The following is a 21102-nucleotide window of genomic DNA, read 5'->3' as shown; positions in this document are numbered from 1 at the left end:
ATAAGTATTACAATCGTTTTGTCACCTTTCTTGTGAATTAGAACAATGATTCTTTCCAATATTGTGGCCGTTTCCTCTTGTTCCAGAAAAGGAAAATGAGTTTGTGTACCTTGTTCCAGAATTTTTCCTTTTGTGCTAAAATTAGCTTAGCCGGAACTTTGATTTTTTCACATCTATGATGGGATATTACATTATGAGTACAATTTTCACAATTAATAGTATACAATGGTAAAAATATGTTTCAAAACTATGGTTTGTCGCAAAATACTTTGAAACCAAAAGACTAAATTACGAATAATATTTTTTTTACTTTTCCTGAACAATTTAAGTCCTGAAGGAAACGGAGTCTCTCGAGCGTAGTGCTTAGAGCGATTGCCTCACTTTCCCTATCTTCCCGTGGGCAGCCTTGATTCGGCTTGATCCTAAACAGATTGTTCAGAAATCGAAGTCGCAAGATTGTTCCCCTTTTTCAAAAACACGTTTGGCCGATTACCATCTGCCTCACGTGTGAAGGGCGAAGCTAATAAACAAACAAACTAATAAATGAATCTAGTCTTATTAAGAAAGTTCTCCCAAAGTTTGCATCTAGCAAAATCAATTGTTGGTATTCCAAAGCTGTAAATTGACCTATAATCATGCTTTACTTCTATCACAGTTTTGATATGAGAATGATATGCCTGAAACTTTAATACAGGTTATTAATACATTTTTTTTGCATTAGTCAGATTTTGCAGTTTTACTTAATAGTCAAACAACTTGGATCTGTGATTTCAAAGTTTTAGAGATTTCCTTACATTTTTCACTTCTACATCAGTTTGTAATTAACACGATTAACATATCTCTTTAAATATTTCCATCAGGTAATATCTCTGTTACTCTCAGTATATTTCAAACAATCAACTATTTATAGTGTCTTACTCCGTTAATCAGAACTACATTTAATATTCAACAATTCTGGTCATTTTTACTCAAAATGCCCCTCCTTGAGCCTACTTTTCGAAAATGAGAAAAGAATAATCGTATTACAGTACTATCGTTTATCTACAATGCTAAAATACAGGAATTATTCTACTTAAGGTTGTGCTTCTTAATCTGCCCCTTCAAGGTATCTTAATCTTCCGTGCAGCGCCGCGTGTGTGATTTTCCATACACAAACAATTTATTCCAAGTTTCTTGTGTTCGTTCTATAGATGTGTATTTAATTACATACATATAGTGTAGAAGTCAAAATTTAATCCCCACACCACGTATTTGCAAAACCATACACAAAGAAATTTATGAACAAAGACATTTAAAACTAACTCGAAAACAAGGAATTACTGGTGGATTGTTGCCCGTGCTGCAAAGGTGAGAACGGTCCGCAGTTTTAAATTTAAACAAATAAGAGTTTTAATTAACCACGAATTTAAATTATAGTGTACAGTGGGAAGGTTCAGGAGTTCGCTAGGATCGTTACAATATCGAACCCCGTGAAATGCACTGCAAACCAGTCCGCAAGCCCCCCAGCAATGTTCAACAGTTATTGTATTCTAATGTTCAGTTCAATGTAAACCTATATACGAACTTCAATACTCGTTCTCAAACGAAGGTGCAGACTATCCATGATTTGCAGTATTATTATTTCTTTATAAAATTCTCGCACACCTTATTTCTAAATCGAAGGGTAGGATGTCTATCTCTCTCCTACTGTATTCTCCTAATATGTTTTCCAGCGATTACAGCAGTTTTTGATTTATAAATTACTTCTTAGTAGGATAGCTTTACCTAGAGACCACTAATTAACTTGCTATTGTATTTTTCACTTTTTAACATTTGGAATTGACAATCATCGGTTGGACATTTCAATCGTACTTACCCAACGTTTATTCGATAATTTGGTAACATTGTGTTATTTGTTTGAATCATTGATTAGCTTGGTTAGGCTTATTTAAATACTTTTTCCTTTGCACCGACGTGTCACCTATTCCTTAACGTTGGATGACCATACACTAGCTCCCACTAGGAATCAAATTCAGGACCAATGCACTTAAAACATTTGTCTATAACAAGGCACATTTAAAAAGAAGTTTCGATTTTGTTACGAAAATTGTAATTAGGTGTAACATTTAAAACTATATTTAAGAAAGGGTACGGACCAAACACACTGAACTTTCTCGCTCGATTTTCTTAAACTGACTTATCTTAGATTGCAGGTATTACTGAAACATTTATTTGGAAAATACGAATAAAATAGTTGCTTTTGGAAAAATTTGTTCGAAAAAATTTTAGGCCCAAAAGTAAAGTATCCATTAGTCTCATTTCCGTTAGAAATAACTTATGCCATATATTAGAATTATTAAGGAAATAATTGTATTTGAACTATAAGCAAAATCGTCTAAGTAATTTCTGAAACAGTCGTCAGGAAAGTCACCCCCAAGTATAAACTATCCCTTGTGGACCTTTCCAGGACAATCGTATTAAGCTGTGTTGTTAGTATTTTCATAAGATATTTATTTATGAAATATGAATAAAATCTCCTGAGTCGTTCTTGAGAAAATCGCAAGGTAAAACTTACTCCCAAAAGTGATATACCAGTTCTAGATTTTCAGAATGATAGAATTTTATCATAACATTAGGTTTATTTATGTAACATTTATTTATAAAACATGAACAACAATATCTCCTGAGTTGCTTTTGCAAAGGTCATCACCATAAATTTACCGGCAAAGGTAAGCTTTCTATCTGTAATTTTGAGGATAAACGATTTATGCCATATTGTAAATTATTAATTTTGAAATCTGGACCAAGTAGCTCGAGTCACTTTTAAGCAAATTTCACCGTGAGGAAAAATTTCACCGTCAAAGTAAACCATCTCTTTCGTACTTTTCTTTTCGCTATAAGCGAGTTATACCATATTGTAAGGTTACTACTGAAAGATTTGTTACTGAAATTAGAACAAACTTGTATTACTAAGAAAATTATAAAAATAATCACTCCTTTTGGATGTTTTCAGAATAAACGAGTTATGCAGTATATTAGGTTATTAATTAAACATTTCTTTACGAAATATGAACAAAATTGCCTTAGGTGTTAAGAGGAAAATCATCGGGGAAAAGATCACCCTAAGAGTAAACTACCCTCCCTAATGTTTACATGATGAACGAGTTATACCATATTCTTAGGTTATTAATGATACGTTTATTTACGAAACATGATTGAGAAAATTGTGCGAGAAGAAGGCATCTCTTATAGTAAATTACACCTTATGTATTATTTCAGAGTAATGATTCATACTACAGTGGAGGGTTGTTAATAAAATATATACTTATAAAAATAAACAAAATCGTTACAGCTGTTTTTGAGAAAATTTAATTATTTTAAATTTTTAAACATCAGTGAACTACCCTTATTTTTAGATGTCGGAGGAAAATTCAAAACGATAGAATGTTATAAAAACCTCATGTCTAGAATTCGGTACAGATACGTTGAACAGTATGGCCTCCATTTGAGTGCATGTGAAAGCGTGACAAACCGACAGGCAAACATATGGATAGACATCGAAAAATCATTTTTTCGACATGTAGGGCCCATGAAACTTGAATTCATTGAAATCTCGAATTCGATTTTTATCACTATCACCACACTTTTTTCTTTCGTCGCTGGAATGTGAAAACGAATAGGCCTACACCGATACTTTAGGTGATAATTTGTAACGACAAATCTTTAATGAGTTACTGTTAATGTGTAGTTATGCCAGAACAAATCTTATGCTTCTTTGTTATATCATTTTAATATAAGTTTTTCGCGCTACTGTTTAATTTGGAAGAATTGTATGGTTATCGTTCATACTTATGCTATCTTTTGGAAGCGTTTGTTTTCTGGGCACCAAGACCTGTATAGTTTTGTTTTATTCAAAGAAAGTATTCTTTATTTCTCACACAGAGTTATGATTACCTTTCTTGCATTTGTGGATATGAAAAAGAGCAATATAAAGTTAATACTCTATAAAGAAAAGCACATACATACACACACACACACACACACACACACCAGAACAATAATTTGACATCAGCGTTTCTTTCTTTTTCTTTCATGTCAACAAGCTTTTCTACTTCATTCGCTGTAACATGTTATATTTGATGTTAGTATTGAAAAGGCTGCAATTCGCGTATGTTTTCTTGTCTGTTCGTGACTCACACAAAGCCGAAGTGACTTCAAGTTGGACTGCTGTGGAAAAACGGCAAGGGGGGAACTAAGCATACAATACCATAAACTGAAAACAATCGCTGTTACCTACACTAATCCTGAATAAATACGTCAGTTAAAGGAAACTACTTCGTTATTATATTGTTTCTATTGCTATTAACACGACAATCATACACTTCGTATAATGTTTTGTAAAAAAAGGATGGGATGCGATGTTAAAATAGTATAAGAACTACAAATCCACTACACCACCCACCTAACCACGAAAACTGCTTTTTGATTGCTCTCTTTTTCTAATGCTAATAGCCATGGTGCATGTCACTTCGAACCTCAAGACAAGAGTTTTCCTGTTTGTTTCTATATTTCCGTACGACATTTTGGTTACAGAAGCTAATTTATATTTGGTAGGCAATCTAAACACTAGGTTTAAACAAATAAATGAATATTTTACTCCACTTTCCAGTTCCTTGATTCAACTCTCCGACTGCAAATTGTGAAATTCCCTGCGCAATCGTGCACTCCAACTGCAAAAACCTCTCGAAATCATGATTGCCAGCATACACAAAACCGAGCATGATTTTATTGTTTGCTTGTATTTTTATGTTATTATTTTATTATATTTTTTGGATATATCCCCTTAAATGGATTGCTTTTTATTATCTTCACTTACTAACAACATAATTTTACCCATAAAAGTAAGGAAAGTGGAATAAATGTGAAAAATCGTGAATTACAGTATATGCGCCTTTTTTGAGCATGTGGTTGCTTCAGGTTTCTCCCACGGGACCACAGCAGTGGCGTAGACCTTTGTTTTTTGTGTGACGTTATGTGAATGATTCAGTGTTCACACCTCGTCCACCAGCAAACCTACCAGAACTGCGATCCCGCATCAGCAATGCTTTAGAACTCATTGACAATGACATACTGCGCCGGGTGACAGTGACATACTTGATTTTCGGCTTGATTTCTATCGAATCACTAAGGGGGCATATGTCGAACATTTGTAATTGTTAACAAAAACTTTTTGAGTTTTTCTATGTGTGAAAAAATTATCGCAATAAATACGGTAATACAGTTATTATAGGGTTGTGAAATCATCCAATCGTTATAATAACCCTGTGTATATATAACTGTATATCTTTCTGGTTCTCAATGAGAGACGTGAATTGTACTATGTGGTAACGACACAGATAAAGGAACATCACTAATAAATAGCAGTGTCACTTGTATACCACGTGAAGGAGTTTAATTTCTATCGTTTGACATTTTCTAAACTATTATTTAAACCGAAAGTGGTCATAGGCGTTTAGCACTTCCGGTTTTAGTTGATGTATTAGAATCGAGACGAAATACAGTATATTCCCGTGATGCTTAATTGATTACGTAAAATCACTTCTTGCTATCGGTTACGGTTCTCATTCTACAACGAATACGCAAAAATTAACCACCAACGTTAAAACTGGAAGTGGTTGATTTTTAGCACTTCTCCCTATCTCTTAGGGCTTTTGCACTGTGTAAATCAATATTGAGACCGGGAGTTGCAGTGAATTTCTAAAAATTTGACCCTAAGGAAAGATATTTAAGTCATGGAAATGGTATATATTGTTGAGATGCTTAATCGATTCCAGGAAAGCGTTTTTCTCTATATATTACCATTTCTATTCCATAACAATCAACGATAAAACTGGAACTTGTTAATTTTCTGCCATTTGCGGTCTTAATAGAGAAATCAGAGTAGAGATTGAATGGATTTTTGAGTTGCTTAATCTACTGCAGAAAACCGTTTTTCGCTATTACCATTTTAATTCTTTAATGTTGAACGTCAAAGCCGGAAATGGTTGAGTGTGCCAATTCTGGTTTTAGCAGAGATGTAATATGTTTTTGGGATGCTATCTACTGCGGTTTTTATTCTAAGATTATCAAGAGTTATGACCGGAAGGGTCTGATCCTTACCTGTTCCCATTCGGGATAACCAATTCCCATAACCCTTCTGGGTTCGAATCTTGTTCGGTACGCTTTTCTTATGGTGGATTCTAATGGTAAGTGGGAAAAAGCATTTCACTCTCCAGCCGGCAATACTAAATGAAAAGATGCGCAGACCTCCCAATTGGATCTCGAACCAATTAGAACTCTGATTGAGGTTGCGACTGCGGGTGCCCAACGTCCTAGTCACGCCAGCATTCATCAACACAATGTACACAAGTTTCTAGATATGATATCCACCATTTCGATAGTGATTCATGTAGTAAATGCAGTAAAGGTAATTACAATCATAACATATACATTAATTAACCTTTATTCATATTTATTATTAACCTTTATTAACCTTTATTATTAACCTTTATTCAAGTTATGCATATTACTTACGTGTACAACTTTACTATATTTTATTGAGAAATTTATTCAAATATATATTCACACCTTATAAGCCCATACTGTAATTTATTTAAGATTTATACGAAGGAATAATTATGAAAGATTGATTTATCTCTTTTCTTAAGGTAAATAGCACACTGTAGTTGCCGGCTAAAATTCACTTTACACGATATTTTAACATTCGACACACGCTATTTGTTAGCACTAAATTTCACTGCACTGCAAATTGATGGATTTGGGGGGAGGGGGACCTCGTAGTTATTCTCAGCAATGAGATTTCCTATTGATTCTTGTTGTCCGTCGAATGGTCATGATTTAGGCTCCGTTGTAGTTATTGCTTTTCGACTGTGAATATAATCAACCTTTTACCTGCGTCGATTCCTTACTTATACATCGTGGATTTTCATTGTATTGCATATTAGGCGCTGTTTTAACACACGCACATAGATTTTCTGAAACTTTTACGTTTAAATACTTATGTAGGTTTCACTTGGTCTTCCCATGATTAAATTCACAATATATTCAACGATGGTAAAGGAAATCTTGGATTTTTCGATGGAGGCAACATATGCAGGACAGTTTATACAGCCATCATCACCAAGCACACCTTCGCGCCTTTCAGACTAAGCGTCAGTAAGTTTGCGCTAGTCACGACAGAAAAATATTTTAAAAATATCCATAAGAAGCATTCTTTATAAGGAATATATACATTGAACGGCTTTAGACGTATTTTCTATTATAATAAGATGATTAAAATGTTGGAAATAGTAAAAATCTGCTTCGATTGATTTAGATTCAATCGTACTATTTCTTTATAACGTCACGACCACATCACATTCCTTTGTTCGGTGAACAGGATGCACAAGTCACCACTCACAGGACTGCCAACTCATAGAAAAAGATAAAACCATAACACAACTTGCGTCAACGTACAGTACATGGAGCCTTATTCCAATTCAGCCAAGAAAAACTGGGAAAATTAAAATGGAATGGGAGTGAGGAGTCTACACGCTCACAGAGTAAAGCCCGAAGCGGCTGATTTCAACCAAATCTTTTGAATGGTACGCTAAGGTCTCACGAAGAAATTAAATATCGACTAAAAGGAAAGAATTCGTGTTATTATTCACTTCAAAGTCTTTTGTAGCCGCGAATTCTGTCGTCGAACTTGTACTGTAAAATATATAAAACGATAATCATGCCTGTTGTTCTGTATGGTTCCGAAGCATGGTTGCTTAGTCTGCGCAAAGAATGCAAACTGAAAGTGTTTGAGAATGAAATCCTGAGATGAATATTCGGATGCAAGAAGAACGGGAGTGAGAAATGGCGGAAAATTCATAACGAGAAACTGCATATTTTACACCATTTACCAAACATTGTTAGGGTCGTCAAGTCTAGGAAGTTCAAATGGCAGGTCTTGCAGCCAGAATGGAAAATAGTAGGAACGCTTTCAAAGTGTTAACTATAAATCCAATGGGGAAAACAGTATTGGGAAACCCTACGCGCAGATAAAAGGACAGATGGGATGAATCTCGCAGAAATAGGAAAGTGGATCTAATTGGCTAAATACAAAAGTCAATCGAGAGCTTTTGTCAACGCGACAATGAAACTCCGAGTTCCATAGTCCATAGAGTTTTTCTTTTTATTATTAAGTTACGGAAGATTAAAAGGGAAAATGATACGTATTCTTAGGACCCCAAATCGATCCCAAATATTCACTTCTCGCTATCTGTTATCGCTTTTGGTCCACGCAAATCAACATTGAATCCATAATTTATAGTAAATTCTATCAATGTTGGATAGTTGAGGATTATGGATTGAGATGTATTGTATTTTGGGGAGACTTAATCGAATTCAGAAAACCGTGTCTCTCTACCGTGAGTTTTCTCTATAGCGATAAACGTTAAAATCAGAAACAGAAACAGTTTTCTCCACTTCCGATTTGAGTACTGGTTACAAAAAGAAACTAAATTCCTGACTTTTCGCATTTACACCAAGTTTGGTTATAATTGGTAAAATAGTTCATGCGATTCTTTGCCTTGCGAACGGGCAGGGTAAATATATATAAAGGAGTTTTGGTAAACCAAACACCTTAATACAGTTATACAATATGCGTAAGTAATTATTATTTTACATTAAGTAATAAGGTATGCATATTCATGACTACGCTTTTCTGTCAGACTTTTGCTCCTCCTTGGTCAAAATCTTGCAGGCGTTTTTATCTATGGCACATATCTCTGAAACGTCGTTTTGGTCCGTTCTAAGCCGACTAAATGTCCGTATAGTGGCCTCTATTGCAAATCAGAAGTTATATTAAGTATACAATGAATTTCGATATTTTGGTTATGATTTAAGAATAATATTAGAGTATTTAGATACATACAAGGTGTGTTCATACACTGAGGACCTTTGGTTGGCAAAAATATGTTTATTGAAAAATGAAATGAAATCTTTGAGTTTTGCGTCCCACGGTTATGCCGGTTAGGCTAAAGGAGACGGTGATAATGAGAAATGAATAAAATGGTGGAATGAAGAAAGTGGGAGGAAACGGGAGAACCCCGAGGAAACCCATGCACACAGTGTTTGTCCACCACAAAGTTCACTTGGCGGGGGCTAGGATCGAAGCCGGGACCCCAAGCACCAGAGGTGAACGCTCTACCGGTAAGCCACCGCGGCCCCTATGTTTACTGAGTTGGAAATCTGAAACACTAATCCCTTTCAACGTAGTCTTCTTGATAATGCACACACTTCTCCCAGCGCTCTCACTATTGTTGGAAACACTTCTGGAACGCAGTCTCTGGAACGGTGAGCCACGTGCCATCGCATTCCGCACGATGTATTCTCTTGACTCAAATCGGGTCGCTTTTAGTGACATTTCTCGCTTGGAAAATACCTAAAATTCACACGGAGCCGTGTTGGGTAAGTAGGAAGCCTGATTAAACACAGGAATGTTGCGTTTGGCGATGAAAGCCTGCATCAGATTTCGTGGATACTCTCCTCATGCCCATATTCTCGTTAAAAATTGAGTGTACCGATCAGATTGAATGATTTCCGCTTGGGTATCGCCAACCTTTTAGCAAAATTTGATGTAATACCGCTTCTCAAGTTTTTTTTGTCATTTTACAAAAAAAAAAGACAATGTGACTACCTCTTACTACACGTCTTCACTCGTTGGCCTACTGGCAGAAATTGACGCCTTTTGCGGGCGGGAAAAAAGTCATGACTGTACATGAGTGTCCCCTCCACATCTACACTGAAGAAAATATCCCGGCTTCGTTGGTTTACGCGGGAAAAATACGGTTCGATACTTTTTGAACACAGTCGTATATTTATATATGAAAATATTTAGATGTCGTTGTGTATAGTTACTTGTTTTCAATATATCTTTAATTAAGATTTTATCAGTACTTGATGATATATGATGATGATTTAACATAGCTTTTTAGGATAAATGTTGTATTCAAAGCTTTATTAAACCATAAACATAATATTTACCATGTGCAATTGTGAACAAAAATCACTTGAAGATTGAACTACCCTTTACATAATTTAATGCATTATTTTTCTGAACAACATAGAGAAAAAGTCGGTGAATCTTAGTTATACTAGAACCATATTTGCTTTAAGATATTGAGTGCTATTCTGCATTCAAATATATACCCACGATAGTGTGATTAATAATTAAGTTAGGTGCGGATACTTCTCGAAATTGCATTAAATATCCGTAAAAATTTTACGAAATCTTCGAAAGATATTTAGAAAAGCTCCAAGAATAACTTACTGTAATCATCACTCATTACATAAGGTATTGTAGCATTTGGCCACTGAGCGTCTTCAAGTATCAGTCCGCCCTTTCCCTTTTTGGATAATATAATATCTCCTTCAAAGTAATCTCCTAATTCTGGGTATAAATTTTCAGGAACAGCTAAAAGTATAGAATTAGAAAATTCATTAATCATTTATTTATTTAGATCCTAACACAACAAATAAACCTTTGTACACAATTCATCATTTTAAATAATTAATAAAGAAGTCAAGAGTTATTGACGATATAGCCTATTGTTGGTTACTACAGTTTAAGTTTATACTGACATGTGAGTATTATAATCCACACATTTATTATACTTTTTTTAAACTGAGCCATTATAGGAACAGAGGGAGACTAGACAATTCACCCCGACTTGATGCTCGTCCTCAGCTCGAGGAAAAGAGAAGGATTAATATAACGTCAGGAACGGCATTCGGTCCTAAAACATACGTCAAAACCATCATGATCGGTCCTCTAAATAAACCTTTAGAAAATATTATGGTGTTTTCCGTAGTCAATCCACAGATGTTTAACCCGGCTTGTGTGAGAAATGGGCAAGGGATACCGAGTCGGAGACGGGATCGTTAACGAAACTAGTTCACGTGAGGGTAAGAATGAAAGAGTATCCAGACCATGAATGGACGAGCAAGAGAAATTGCAGATCTGATGCAAAGAAGGTAACTGTGAATGTTGTACGTTCAAGAAAGAATATGGAAATTAATAAATCAAGTAACCTAAGAGGCAGCTACAAGTTACTATAGTAGAGGAAATCGACAACGAAAAAGCAACATGGGGATTGCTCTTTCTAGTGATCTGAAAGATAGTATGGCAGTTGTGAATAGAAAGAGCGACAGAGTGATGAGTACCAAGATATGTAAGGACGAAATGATCAATATAGTGTGTGCATGTGATCCGCAAGAAGGGGTGAGATGAAAGGAAGGTAGACATCCACAGTCCTAGTACCGTCAACCATGAACTTCGCAGCATTCCGATAGTGGAAAGTCACTGTGGTTATTGACTAATTAGCATGTCAGTACAAGCTCGGAAGGAATTTAGATCATATATGATGTCTGAGATGTTGAATAAAGCAACGAGGAACGAAAAAGAATAATAAAATTAGTGAAGGCATTCGATTCGACAATATTCCAATACATGGTTTCAAAAGAGAAAGGAGATTCTTTTTCACTTGCAAGAATAGTGGAGAAGAAAGTAAAAAATTGATTATCTTTTGTGCTGAAGACAATATCTCAAAGAAATTAAGAACTACAAGGTAATAAATGGTAAAAACGTTGCCCCGTAGTACAGAATGGTAATCGATTGCAAATAGACACAACAGGAGTCGTAGAATAGAGATCCGAAAATTAGATGGTGGAAACCGAAAGAGGAAACATTTAGCAGATCTTTTAAAGAAAATATTATAGAATGAATAAACCTGCAAGAAGGGAATGTAAAAATTGTTGGAGCGTAAGCAGACTCATACTAATAGCAGCAGAAACAACTTTGAATAAAATTTCAGGGACTTTTGAGTTCCCCTGCAGGAAAGGAAACATAGTGGTGGAACGAGGAAGTGCAAGGGAATAGTAACGCGAAGAGAAGCAAGGAAAAAAATGTAATTCTTCTGGGCAGAAAAGAAAAAAGTAGTTTTAAAGTGCCTAAAAAACCAACAAAGAGGGCAATGGCTAGAATGACAGCACAAGCATTGGTTGAAACGCATGACAAACTTGAAACATCAGGTGAAATGAAAAAGCTATTCAGGTTAGCAAAAATTAGAGACAAGGCAAAAAAGAATAATATTCATGTGAGAAAAATAAAAGATGATCATTAATTGGTGTTTACCGATTAAAAGAGGATCAAAGACAGAGTGCAAGCTTATTTTGTAAAGTTCTCAATGAGGAAAATCAGGGGAATGTTTTCAGTGCTGGAACTCCAAATGTTAGAGCAACATTAAGAATAAGACGGGAAGAGCAATAGGTCTAGATGGTATACCAGTAGAGGAATAGAGGAGCTTGGGACTGGAAGGTATAAATATTGTATGGAATCTCATGCAGAAAGAATAAAAACCAAGTCAATAAAGATATAGTGTTATTGTTCCGATTTTTGAGGTGTTGGGAAATGTACAGGAGTCTGGAAACTTCAAATGAATCAAACTTGTCACACTCGATGAATTGGAACTTGAAACAAAATTGTACAAGGGCAGGATTATGGTAGGAAGCGTCAATAACAGGTCAATGTGAATTTATGCCAGAAAAGAGCATAACGGATGCAATTTTTGTGCTAAGACAAACTACGGAGAAATTTCAGAAGAAACAAGAGGGATTGTATATGGTCTAACTGATTTGAAAACAGCTTACTACGAGAAGTATTGAGATAGCTGAGGAAGAAATGAGTGTCAGAGAATTGCGTAACGATCATCTAAGACATGTATACAGGAGATACGATCCAAGTACAAAGTGGTATGGGATTAACACGCCAAATCTCTGTTAGGGTTGGATTACACCAAGGCTCAGCCTTAAGTCCATACCTCTTGTATGTTGTCGTGGATGTTATAACACAAGATGTGAGAGATGAATGACCGTGTTGTATCATGTTTGCCGACGTTGTTGTACTGTGCAATACACATTAGGAAAAAGTGGAAAGAAAAGCTGTTCGAGGAAGTGTTCTGAAATGAGAGGCCGAAAATTAGTGGAAAGAAAACGAAGTATCCTAGTTTAACAAAAAGGGAAATAGAGAAGTAAGGCTATATAAAAAGAAAGATTCAATGAAATTGAAATTCCAAAAATATTACGGCACATCTGTTACCAAGAATGAATGATGATATGGACGTGGATATAACTAATAGAAGGAAGAGAGAGATGGCGAAATAGAAAGAAAGTATAATATCATGTGTTCTTTGGGGTCGCAGAATCATGATAAGAAATATGAGAATGATTTACTGAGTGTTAGCATCCAAGATAGTGAAATGTTTCACAAGGAAGAAAAACATGAACCTGGTAGACCTTAAATAACTACGATCTGTACTTACCATAAAGATATATTAAAATCAATAAAGGATTAATCTTTTCTGGAAAATGGAAGTTCATTACTCATTAACCGCTTAAACAATGGTTGCTTTAAAGTATAAATAATCCACAGAATTAGATGATTTAGGTGAAAATATATGGAATAAATCTGTGAAATGTTAATTTAAGCTTAAACATTAAGTACATGAAGTATGAATTTGCAATAAAGTTTCATTAAAATCAATGAAGGATTTGTCTTTTCTGCAAAATGGAAGCTTATTACTCATTATCTGCATAAACAATTATCTCTTCAAAGTATAATTAATTCTGAGAATTGGGTGAAATTTTGAAGACGAATTAGGGGAAAATACATGGAATGTATCTGTGAAATGTTAATTTGATGTTAAAGATTAAGTACTTACAATAAATATTTACTAAAATCAATAAAGGATTAATCTTTCCTGCAAAATGAAAGCTTATTGCGCGTTAACCACTTAAACAATGATCTGTACAAAGTACAAATTATTCACAGAATTGGACGAAATTTAGAAGAAGAATTAGAAGAAAAAACATGGGATAAATCTGTGAAATGTTAATTTGAAGTTAAACATTAAGTAATTGAAGTGTGCTTAAAATAAAAATGTACGAAAATCAATCAAAAGTTATTTTTTTCTGCAAAATAGAAGCTCAGTACTATTTAAGAGTTAAAACAATGGACTATTTAAAGTATAAATAATAATTTGAAGAAGTGGGTGAAATTTAGAAGGAGAATTAGGGGAAAATACAAGGAATAAATCTGTTAAATGTTAATTTGAGCTTAAATATTAAGTAAATGAAGTGTGTACTTACAATAAAGGTTACTAAAATGAATAAAGAGTTAATATTTTCTGCAAAATGGAAGCTCATTACTTGTTAACCACTTCAATAATAAGCGGTTAATCGGTAATTTAAGGTTAAACGTTAAGTTAATGCAGCGTGTACTTACAATAAATATTTACTAAAGTCTATGAAAAACGAATCATTTCCTAACTTGAGAAACTCATTACCAGTTATTATAATAATTAATACATAAGTTTAACAGCTTTTCGTACACTGTCCTGTTACTGAATACTAATATTTTTTATTTAAAAAATTCCGTTTGGAAATCTCATTCAAGCTGCACATTTGTTTAAAATAATAAACCATACATAGACAAAATGTAATTAACATTCTTAATTATTTCAATGCTCAAACTTACCCACAAATACCTTTAATAAATATTTCTTCTATAGACTATTTAAGCATGTGAGATTATGTGTATATTTGTCTTTGTATTTGCCGGAACTACGTTGTTAAATATACTACATATTTGTCAAAATCGCAATAGGATGTGCTAAGTGCACAAAGGAATCAAGTACATTTTTTTTCTAGTTTTATACATACTTTATCTTTAAGAAATATATCTAAAGCTCCTTTCAGATTATGAAAGATTCCGGTCCAGGTTTGTAGATAACTCGTATATGTTAACAACATTGTTAAGTTTTCTATGTGCTTAAGAGTACCGCTAAATTTTATATCATTTCCTCTCAAAACTTCGTACATGTCTCTTCTATTCAACTAGTGTTCGGAACGCTTCGCAGTATTTGTATGTCATCTAGTTAAATGAAGAATTAAGAGATTCATTTGTTAGACTGAAGTAGATTTCAATCCACTTTATTTTATCTAATTGAATATACTGGGGCGAAGAAGAATACTCTAAACTTTATTGAATATTAGCTGAAATATCTGTTCCTAGCATGAGAAGACTAGGTAGATCTATATATAAAATAAAATATTTCAATCGTGTTTTCAAATCCTCTCCTTTCTCCGCTTATGATGTGTATTTGAATTGATATAAAATAAAATGGAAAACTCAAATCAAGTTTTACTGTTCAGAAATGCATTTCAGACGATGCAGCCGTTATTCTTCCATAATAATTTGAATCCTTTCCCCCCATTAGGATGTGCATTACAATCAAAATGTAATGATACAATCAACCCAAGTGGCAACTATGTTCAAGAATGTATTGTAAACGGTCCTACCACTTCTTTACTTTTGCCATTTTATGAATGCAGTACAAGATGAAAGATTAAAATGTTATATAAAATGTCCCTTCAGCCCTTTCTAGGTGGAATTCTTTAAAACGCTGGGACACATTTCAAATGTGTTTTTATCAAGTTCTTTTTACAGAGACTTTCATGTGGTTAACTTAAGGGACTCGTGAGATACGTGGGGTCCCTGTTTCGATCCCAGCAAAGCGCCAAGTAAACTTTGTGGTGGACACACACCGTGATCGTATGTTTTTCGGAGTTCTCCCGTTTTCTACCACTTTATTCATTCCACCATTGCATTCATATCCCATCAGCACCGTCTCCTTTAGCCTATCCAGCATAATCGTGGAACATAAAACTAAAAGATGTTATTTCATTTCATTTCGTAAGATGCTCTGTTTATGGCATATAGCTGAACGGTGATTTCCGTCTTGTGATACGCATTTTAGTTAAAGTAATTTGTTAATATCTCAAGTTGACTCAAGAGTTAACTGTTTTCCAAAATTCGGTTTGAACGGTTCCACGACGTGAATTTGAACAACGAATAAACAAACAAACACTCTACATTGTATTACGTAACAAGAAGATGAAAGATAGCTATAAATGTGGAGAAATAGTCAAAATCAGTAACAGTATGAACGAAAAATTTTCGGAATATCCTGTTAGTAGCAAACAACGTCATAAGAGACTGCAACAGTAGTAACAGTTCCTAACTCACAGAGCCTGAAGTATTTCATTCAATCTGAGTGTCATGTGACCACCAATGAAGCGACTGATGCAATTAATTCTTACCAAATGTCGACCTATAAATGATAACTACAGATTAGGGTGCGAAAGTGTTGAAAAGTTAATTTCGAGAATCGTAAACAGTGAATAACGTTCATGTATCATTACATCTTAGTTTGTTTTATATTGAAAATTAGAAAATACGTACTCCCATGAGCAATAAAAATTTCACGTATACTGTAGCTCGCGATTTTTCAATGTGAAGATAATAGAAAGCAATCCATCTAACGAGATATTTCCAAAACATATAATAAAATAATAAAAATATAAGCAAAAAACAAATTATGCTCGGTTTTGTGTATACTGGCAACGATGATTTCTAGGGATTTTTTTTAGTAGCAGAGCACGATTGCGGAGGGAATTCAGTAGGGGAGTCGAGGAGTTGGATCAAGGAACTGGATAGTGGATTAAATGTTACATTTATTGGTTAAAACCTAGTGTGTAGATTGCCTGGCAAATATAAATCAGCTTCTGTAAGCAAGATGTCGTATGGAAATATAGAAACAAAGAGGAAAACTACTGTCTTGTGGTCGGAAGTGGCATGCGCTATGGATATTAGCATTTATTTGTTAAGAAAAAGAGAACAAGCAAAAAGTAGTGTCCGTGGTTAGGTGGGTAGCGTGGTGGATTAGTAGTTCTTATACTATTTTGACACAAGATCGAATCCCATTCCATCCCATCCCATCCATTTCTCTCTTTTTTTCTTTTTACAAAACATAATTTTCATGTTAATAAGAACCGAAGCAATATAATGACAACTTAGTGATATTTTGCTGCAATGACGTATTTATCCAGGATTAGAGTACTATTGGTAATAGCTATTGTTTTCAGTTCATGCTGTTGTATAGCTTCTCTCATCCTGTTTACTTGGGAAAAGAACAATTTTGTCTCCAACAAAGTGTGAAGGATATATACGGACAGAAAAAGACATCTAAATACCAAACGTAGTTTATCGTGATGAAATGGACTAGTTTGCCATTATTTAAAAAAAAACTAAATTATTGAAGTTGGGTTCTCTTTAGCTTTTAGCTAAAAAAAATATTTTTTTATAAGACTATACTTTATGAGGCAAGCTGAGTGATCATACCCACAAAGGTAGCTAGGAAGTGAAAGATAATTGTTTATACAAACATTTTACAGGTTTAGGTGCGTGAAACGCCAATACACCATAGTCTCGCTTATCCGACCATCCTTTGTTTCACATACCGTATGATCCGATATATCATTGTAGATAGCACCAATCGGCAAGAAGAACTGCAAGTTGTGGTCTTAATCTATTTTTCATGCTCTGGAGTCTATCGCCTAGCGCGCCTTTCTACACTTTGACTCATACGTCTATCATTCAGTGCAGACACGTATCCAGGTTTTCTATTCTAAGGGGGCCCAACACGAATCCTCGTAAGCACGTAATTCTAATGTTTTTAAAATATCAATAATAATAATAATAATGCAAGAGTTCTGTACTCCTCTTAAATTTTTTCCTACTTTTCATTTATAAACCGGTTTAACTTGGAAACTGCATTATAGCACAAACAAAATGAAACATATTTTCGAGAGAAATGTAAATAAAGAAAACTGTCTGCTACGTATATTACATAACAAAAATAACAAGAAGACATTTAGTGTATTGTTCTAATATATTAAAGTTAAAAACAGAACGGAAACGAAATGTCAATCCTATTTAAAACTGTTCTTTAATTCCAGGTGGTATAATGGAATTATGATATGTTCTTAGAATTATAACAAGACAACAGCACATTGCCCAGAGTTTGGACACTGACTACTAGTAAACTGATATAAAAGAACCTTAAAAGGGTAAAAGCAAGTTTATTAAAAAGTGCCTGAGTTTCGGAGGGGGGCAGCCTTCAGGCCCTCACGCTGGATACGTCTCTGATTCAGTGCAGTGCAGTTGTTTGTTATAAAACATTATTATTAGATGCGTAATATGTAAAATTATATCATAAGTTTTACTTTTAATAGGTCTTTTCTTAACACATCCATATTATCCAGCGTTTTCCCTGCCTGTTTATGTCGGATAAGCGAAACTCTACAGTATTTCCAAAGCTTGTATATACATGAACTAGAATTGTATCGTCCTAGAACAGACAATAGTGTGAAATGCTTATATTAAAAGGCTGGAATAAATAAAAGAATAGGTACTGTTTTGGTAGCGTGAGAACAAATTAATAACAATTCAACATATTTCCTAGGTATCAGATTATCATCTTATTGTGTCGATGTGTATTATTTTTTAAACATAGTTTTAAGTCATACCATTCGCAATATTCCTAAGGAGATCGAAAGAAAAACTCCTATGTGCCTCTTGTGGCAAAGCGGCTTAAGTGCATGGCCCGAAACCGATTCCCACGTTAAGATATAGATAGAGTTCTCGTACTTCAAAAATGCAAATCCGGTACGCTACTAAATTACGATAATCTTTGAAATGTTTAAAATTGAAAGAAGTGTTGAATATTAATTTACGTTTCTCAATTAGAGTTGTTCAAGTATTACGTTATCACATTGTTGTTCATTTCACTAGACCTTCTTCCAAGGACACCGATTTCTCTATAAATTTGGGGGAGGGCATTCAAATGCAGAAGATATATATATATATATGAGGATTTTAAGACAAATTGAACTCGCAATATGCCAAATATTGTATACTCATAAATATAAAGGGGGCTTACATGAGCTTTGGAAGGGCCCGGCCCCCCAAGATCGACGCCCTTGCCTTCTTCCTAGTAAAGCAAATGTAAGCAGATGATTTACTCCCTCCCCCTGGTAAGTAAAATTGTTTTTTCCTCAAGATCTGTTGTGTATCGTGAAATAAAAGCAGCAATTTCCTAATTACTTAACCATCTAAATGAATGTTTTCACTTAGAACCATCCCGTCGATTCGCGTTGCCTAGGGCTAAAACAAATTAAGGGTCAATAATGAAGATGAGACTTCCATATCAAACATGAAGAGACATGTTGATTGGAGATCTTTCTTTGTTCGAACTTTGATTTTTTCAAATCCATGATGGGAAATTATATTATGAGTACAAGTTTCGAAATTAATAGTATACAATCGTAAAAAATATCTTACAAAACGATGATTTATTGCAAAATACTTTGACTCAAAGAATAAATTACAAGTAATAAACTTGTTACTTTTCCTGAAGAGTCTAAGTCTTGAATGAAACGGAGGCTCTCGAGCGTAGTGCTTGGAACAATTGCCTCACTTGTTCTACCTTCCCGTGGCGCAGCCTTGATTCGTCTTGATCCTAAACGGCTTATTCAGAAGTCGAAGTCGGAAGATGTTCCCCATTTTTCCAAAACACTCTAGGTCGATTACAATCTGCCTCTCTTGGAGGCGACAACCCCATGCCGTAAGCGTCGGTGGACCACCGATAGGCACCTAGCGACATGTTTCCAAAACTTGGCGGTTCCGCAGCCAAAAATTGGTCCCACTTCCGTTTTGAAAATTATACCACAACCGGCAGAGAAGCGACGGAACGCCAATGAGCCACAAAATTATTCCCCTAAAATACGTTAAATCGCCTATATGCGTAATTTCTTTGCATTAAGGTCAATCTAAAAACATTTTTTAAAAAGTAAAAAAAGTGCCCTGAGCTGGGCGTGAACCACCAACCTTAGGGTTACTAGTTGCGTGTTCTTGCGAATTCGCCACGGAGGCGATTATGAAGACACAGCTTGTAGAGTGATAAATCGTTGAAGTCTTTTTAATATTTCTAATCAGAGTTCTCCTTTAACCGTGTATATTTGACGTTAACTGTTTGGAATCAGATCAAATGCATTCGTCATGTAATTTTATAACAAAATGGCAAGCGTCTACTTTTTACATATTTCTCCCATATTCACTTGCTAGTGATCGGCGACAGTTGCCAACTAAATTCATGCAATTATACGCACCCATCTCAAGATTTTTCACTTCATGATGTAAAGACAGGAGTTACTCTTGACTCCCGGAGCTCAAGTATTGTTCTTATAATAACAATTCGTCAGGGAAAAATAATATTTAATAATAAAATAATGTGCAAAACCATAGACAAAGAAATTTATGAACAAAGACATTTAGGTCGCTAAAACCAAAGGGAAAAAATAAAGAATTACTGGCGGATTGTTGCCCGTAGTGCACAGGTGATAACGGTTAACAATATTAAATTTAAACAAATAATTTTAATTAAGCACGAATTTAACTTATAGTGTACAGTGGGGAAGGCTCAGGAGTTCGCTAGGATCATTACAATATCGAACCCCGTGAAATGTACTGCAAACCTGTCCGCAAGCCTCCCGTAATGTTCAACAGATATTGTATATTAATGCTTATTTCAATGCAAACCTACATAAGCCTATGCACTTCAATACTCAACGAAGGTGCAGACTATTCATGAGTTGCAGTATTAAACTCTCTTACCCAATGTATTCTCCTAATATGTCTCCCAGAGATTACAACATTTTTCGGTATCTCAATCACTTCCTAGTAGGATAGCTTTACCTAGAGACCACTAATTAACCTAGTATTGGATGTTTCACTTTCCTACTTTTGGAGTTGACAGTCATAGGATGAACATTTCACATGCAAATATCTAATATTAACAACGTTTCTTCTATAATTTCGTAATACTGTATTATTTCTTTGTATCATTCATTAGCTTGGTTAGGCTTGCTTAAACAGTTTTCTCTTTGCACCTACTTATTACCTATAACTTAACGTTGGATAAAAATACACTAGCTCTCACCGGGAATCAACTCCAGAACCAATTCACTTAAACCATTTGGCCACAACAAGGCACATTTAAAAAGAAGTTTCGATTTTGTTAGGAAATTTGCGATTAGGTGTAACATTTAAAAATATATTTAAGAATGGGTACGGAT

The 21102-nt window shown here is 34.7% G+C and overlaps 1 protein-coding gene across 1 annotated transcript in view; it reads right to left on the bottom strand.

Moving 5' to 3' along the window:
* The window catches only part of LOC145660786 (uncharacterized), a 126129-nt gene extending 106498 nt beyond the window's left edge, over positions 1–19631 (bottom strand). Inside the window, exons 1-2 of the mRNA XM_081726194.1 lie at positions 19559–19631; positions 10340–10483 (exon numbers count right to left, since the gene is read on the bottom strand). Of these exons, the coding sequence (XP_081582320.1) occupies positions 10340–10483; positions 19559–19631 (217 nt within the window). The remainder of the gene's footprint in view (positions 1–10339; positions 10484–19558) is intronic.
* Between the last annotated feature and the right edge of the window lie 1471 nt (positions 19632–21102).

Source organism: Thermobia domestica, chromosome 9 (genome assembly GCF_964235325.1).
Source record: "Thermobia domestica chromosome 9, izTheDome1.hap1.1, whole genome shotgun sequence".
Lineage (NCBI taxonomy): Eukaryota > Metazoa > Arthropoda > Insecta > Zygentoma > Lepismatidae > Thermobia > Thermobia domestica.
This window is presented reverse-complemented; position numbering and strand designations above follow the sequence as displayed.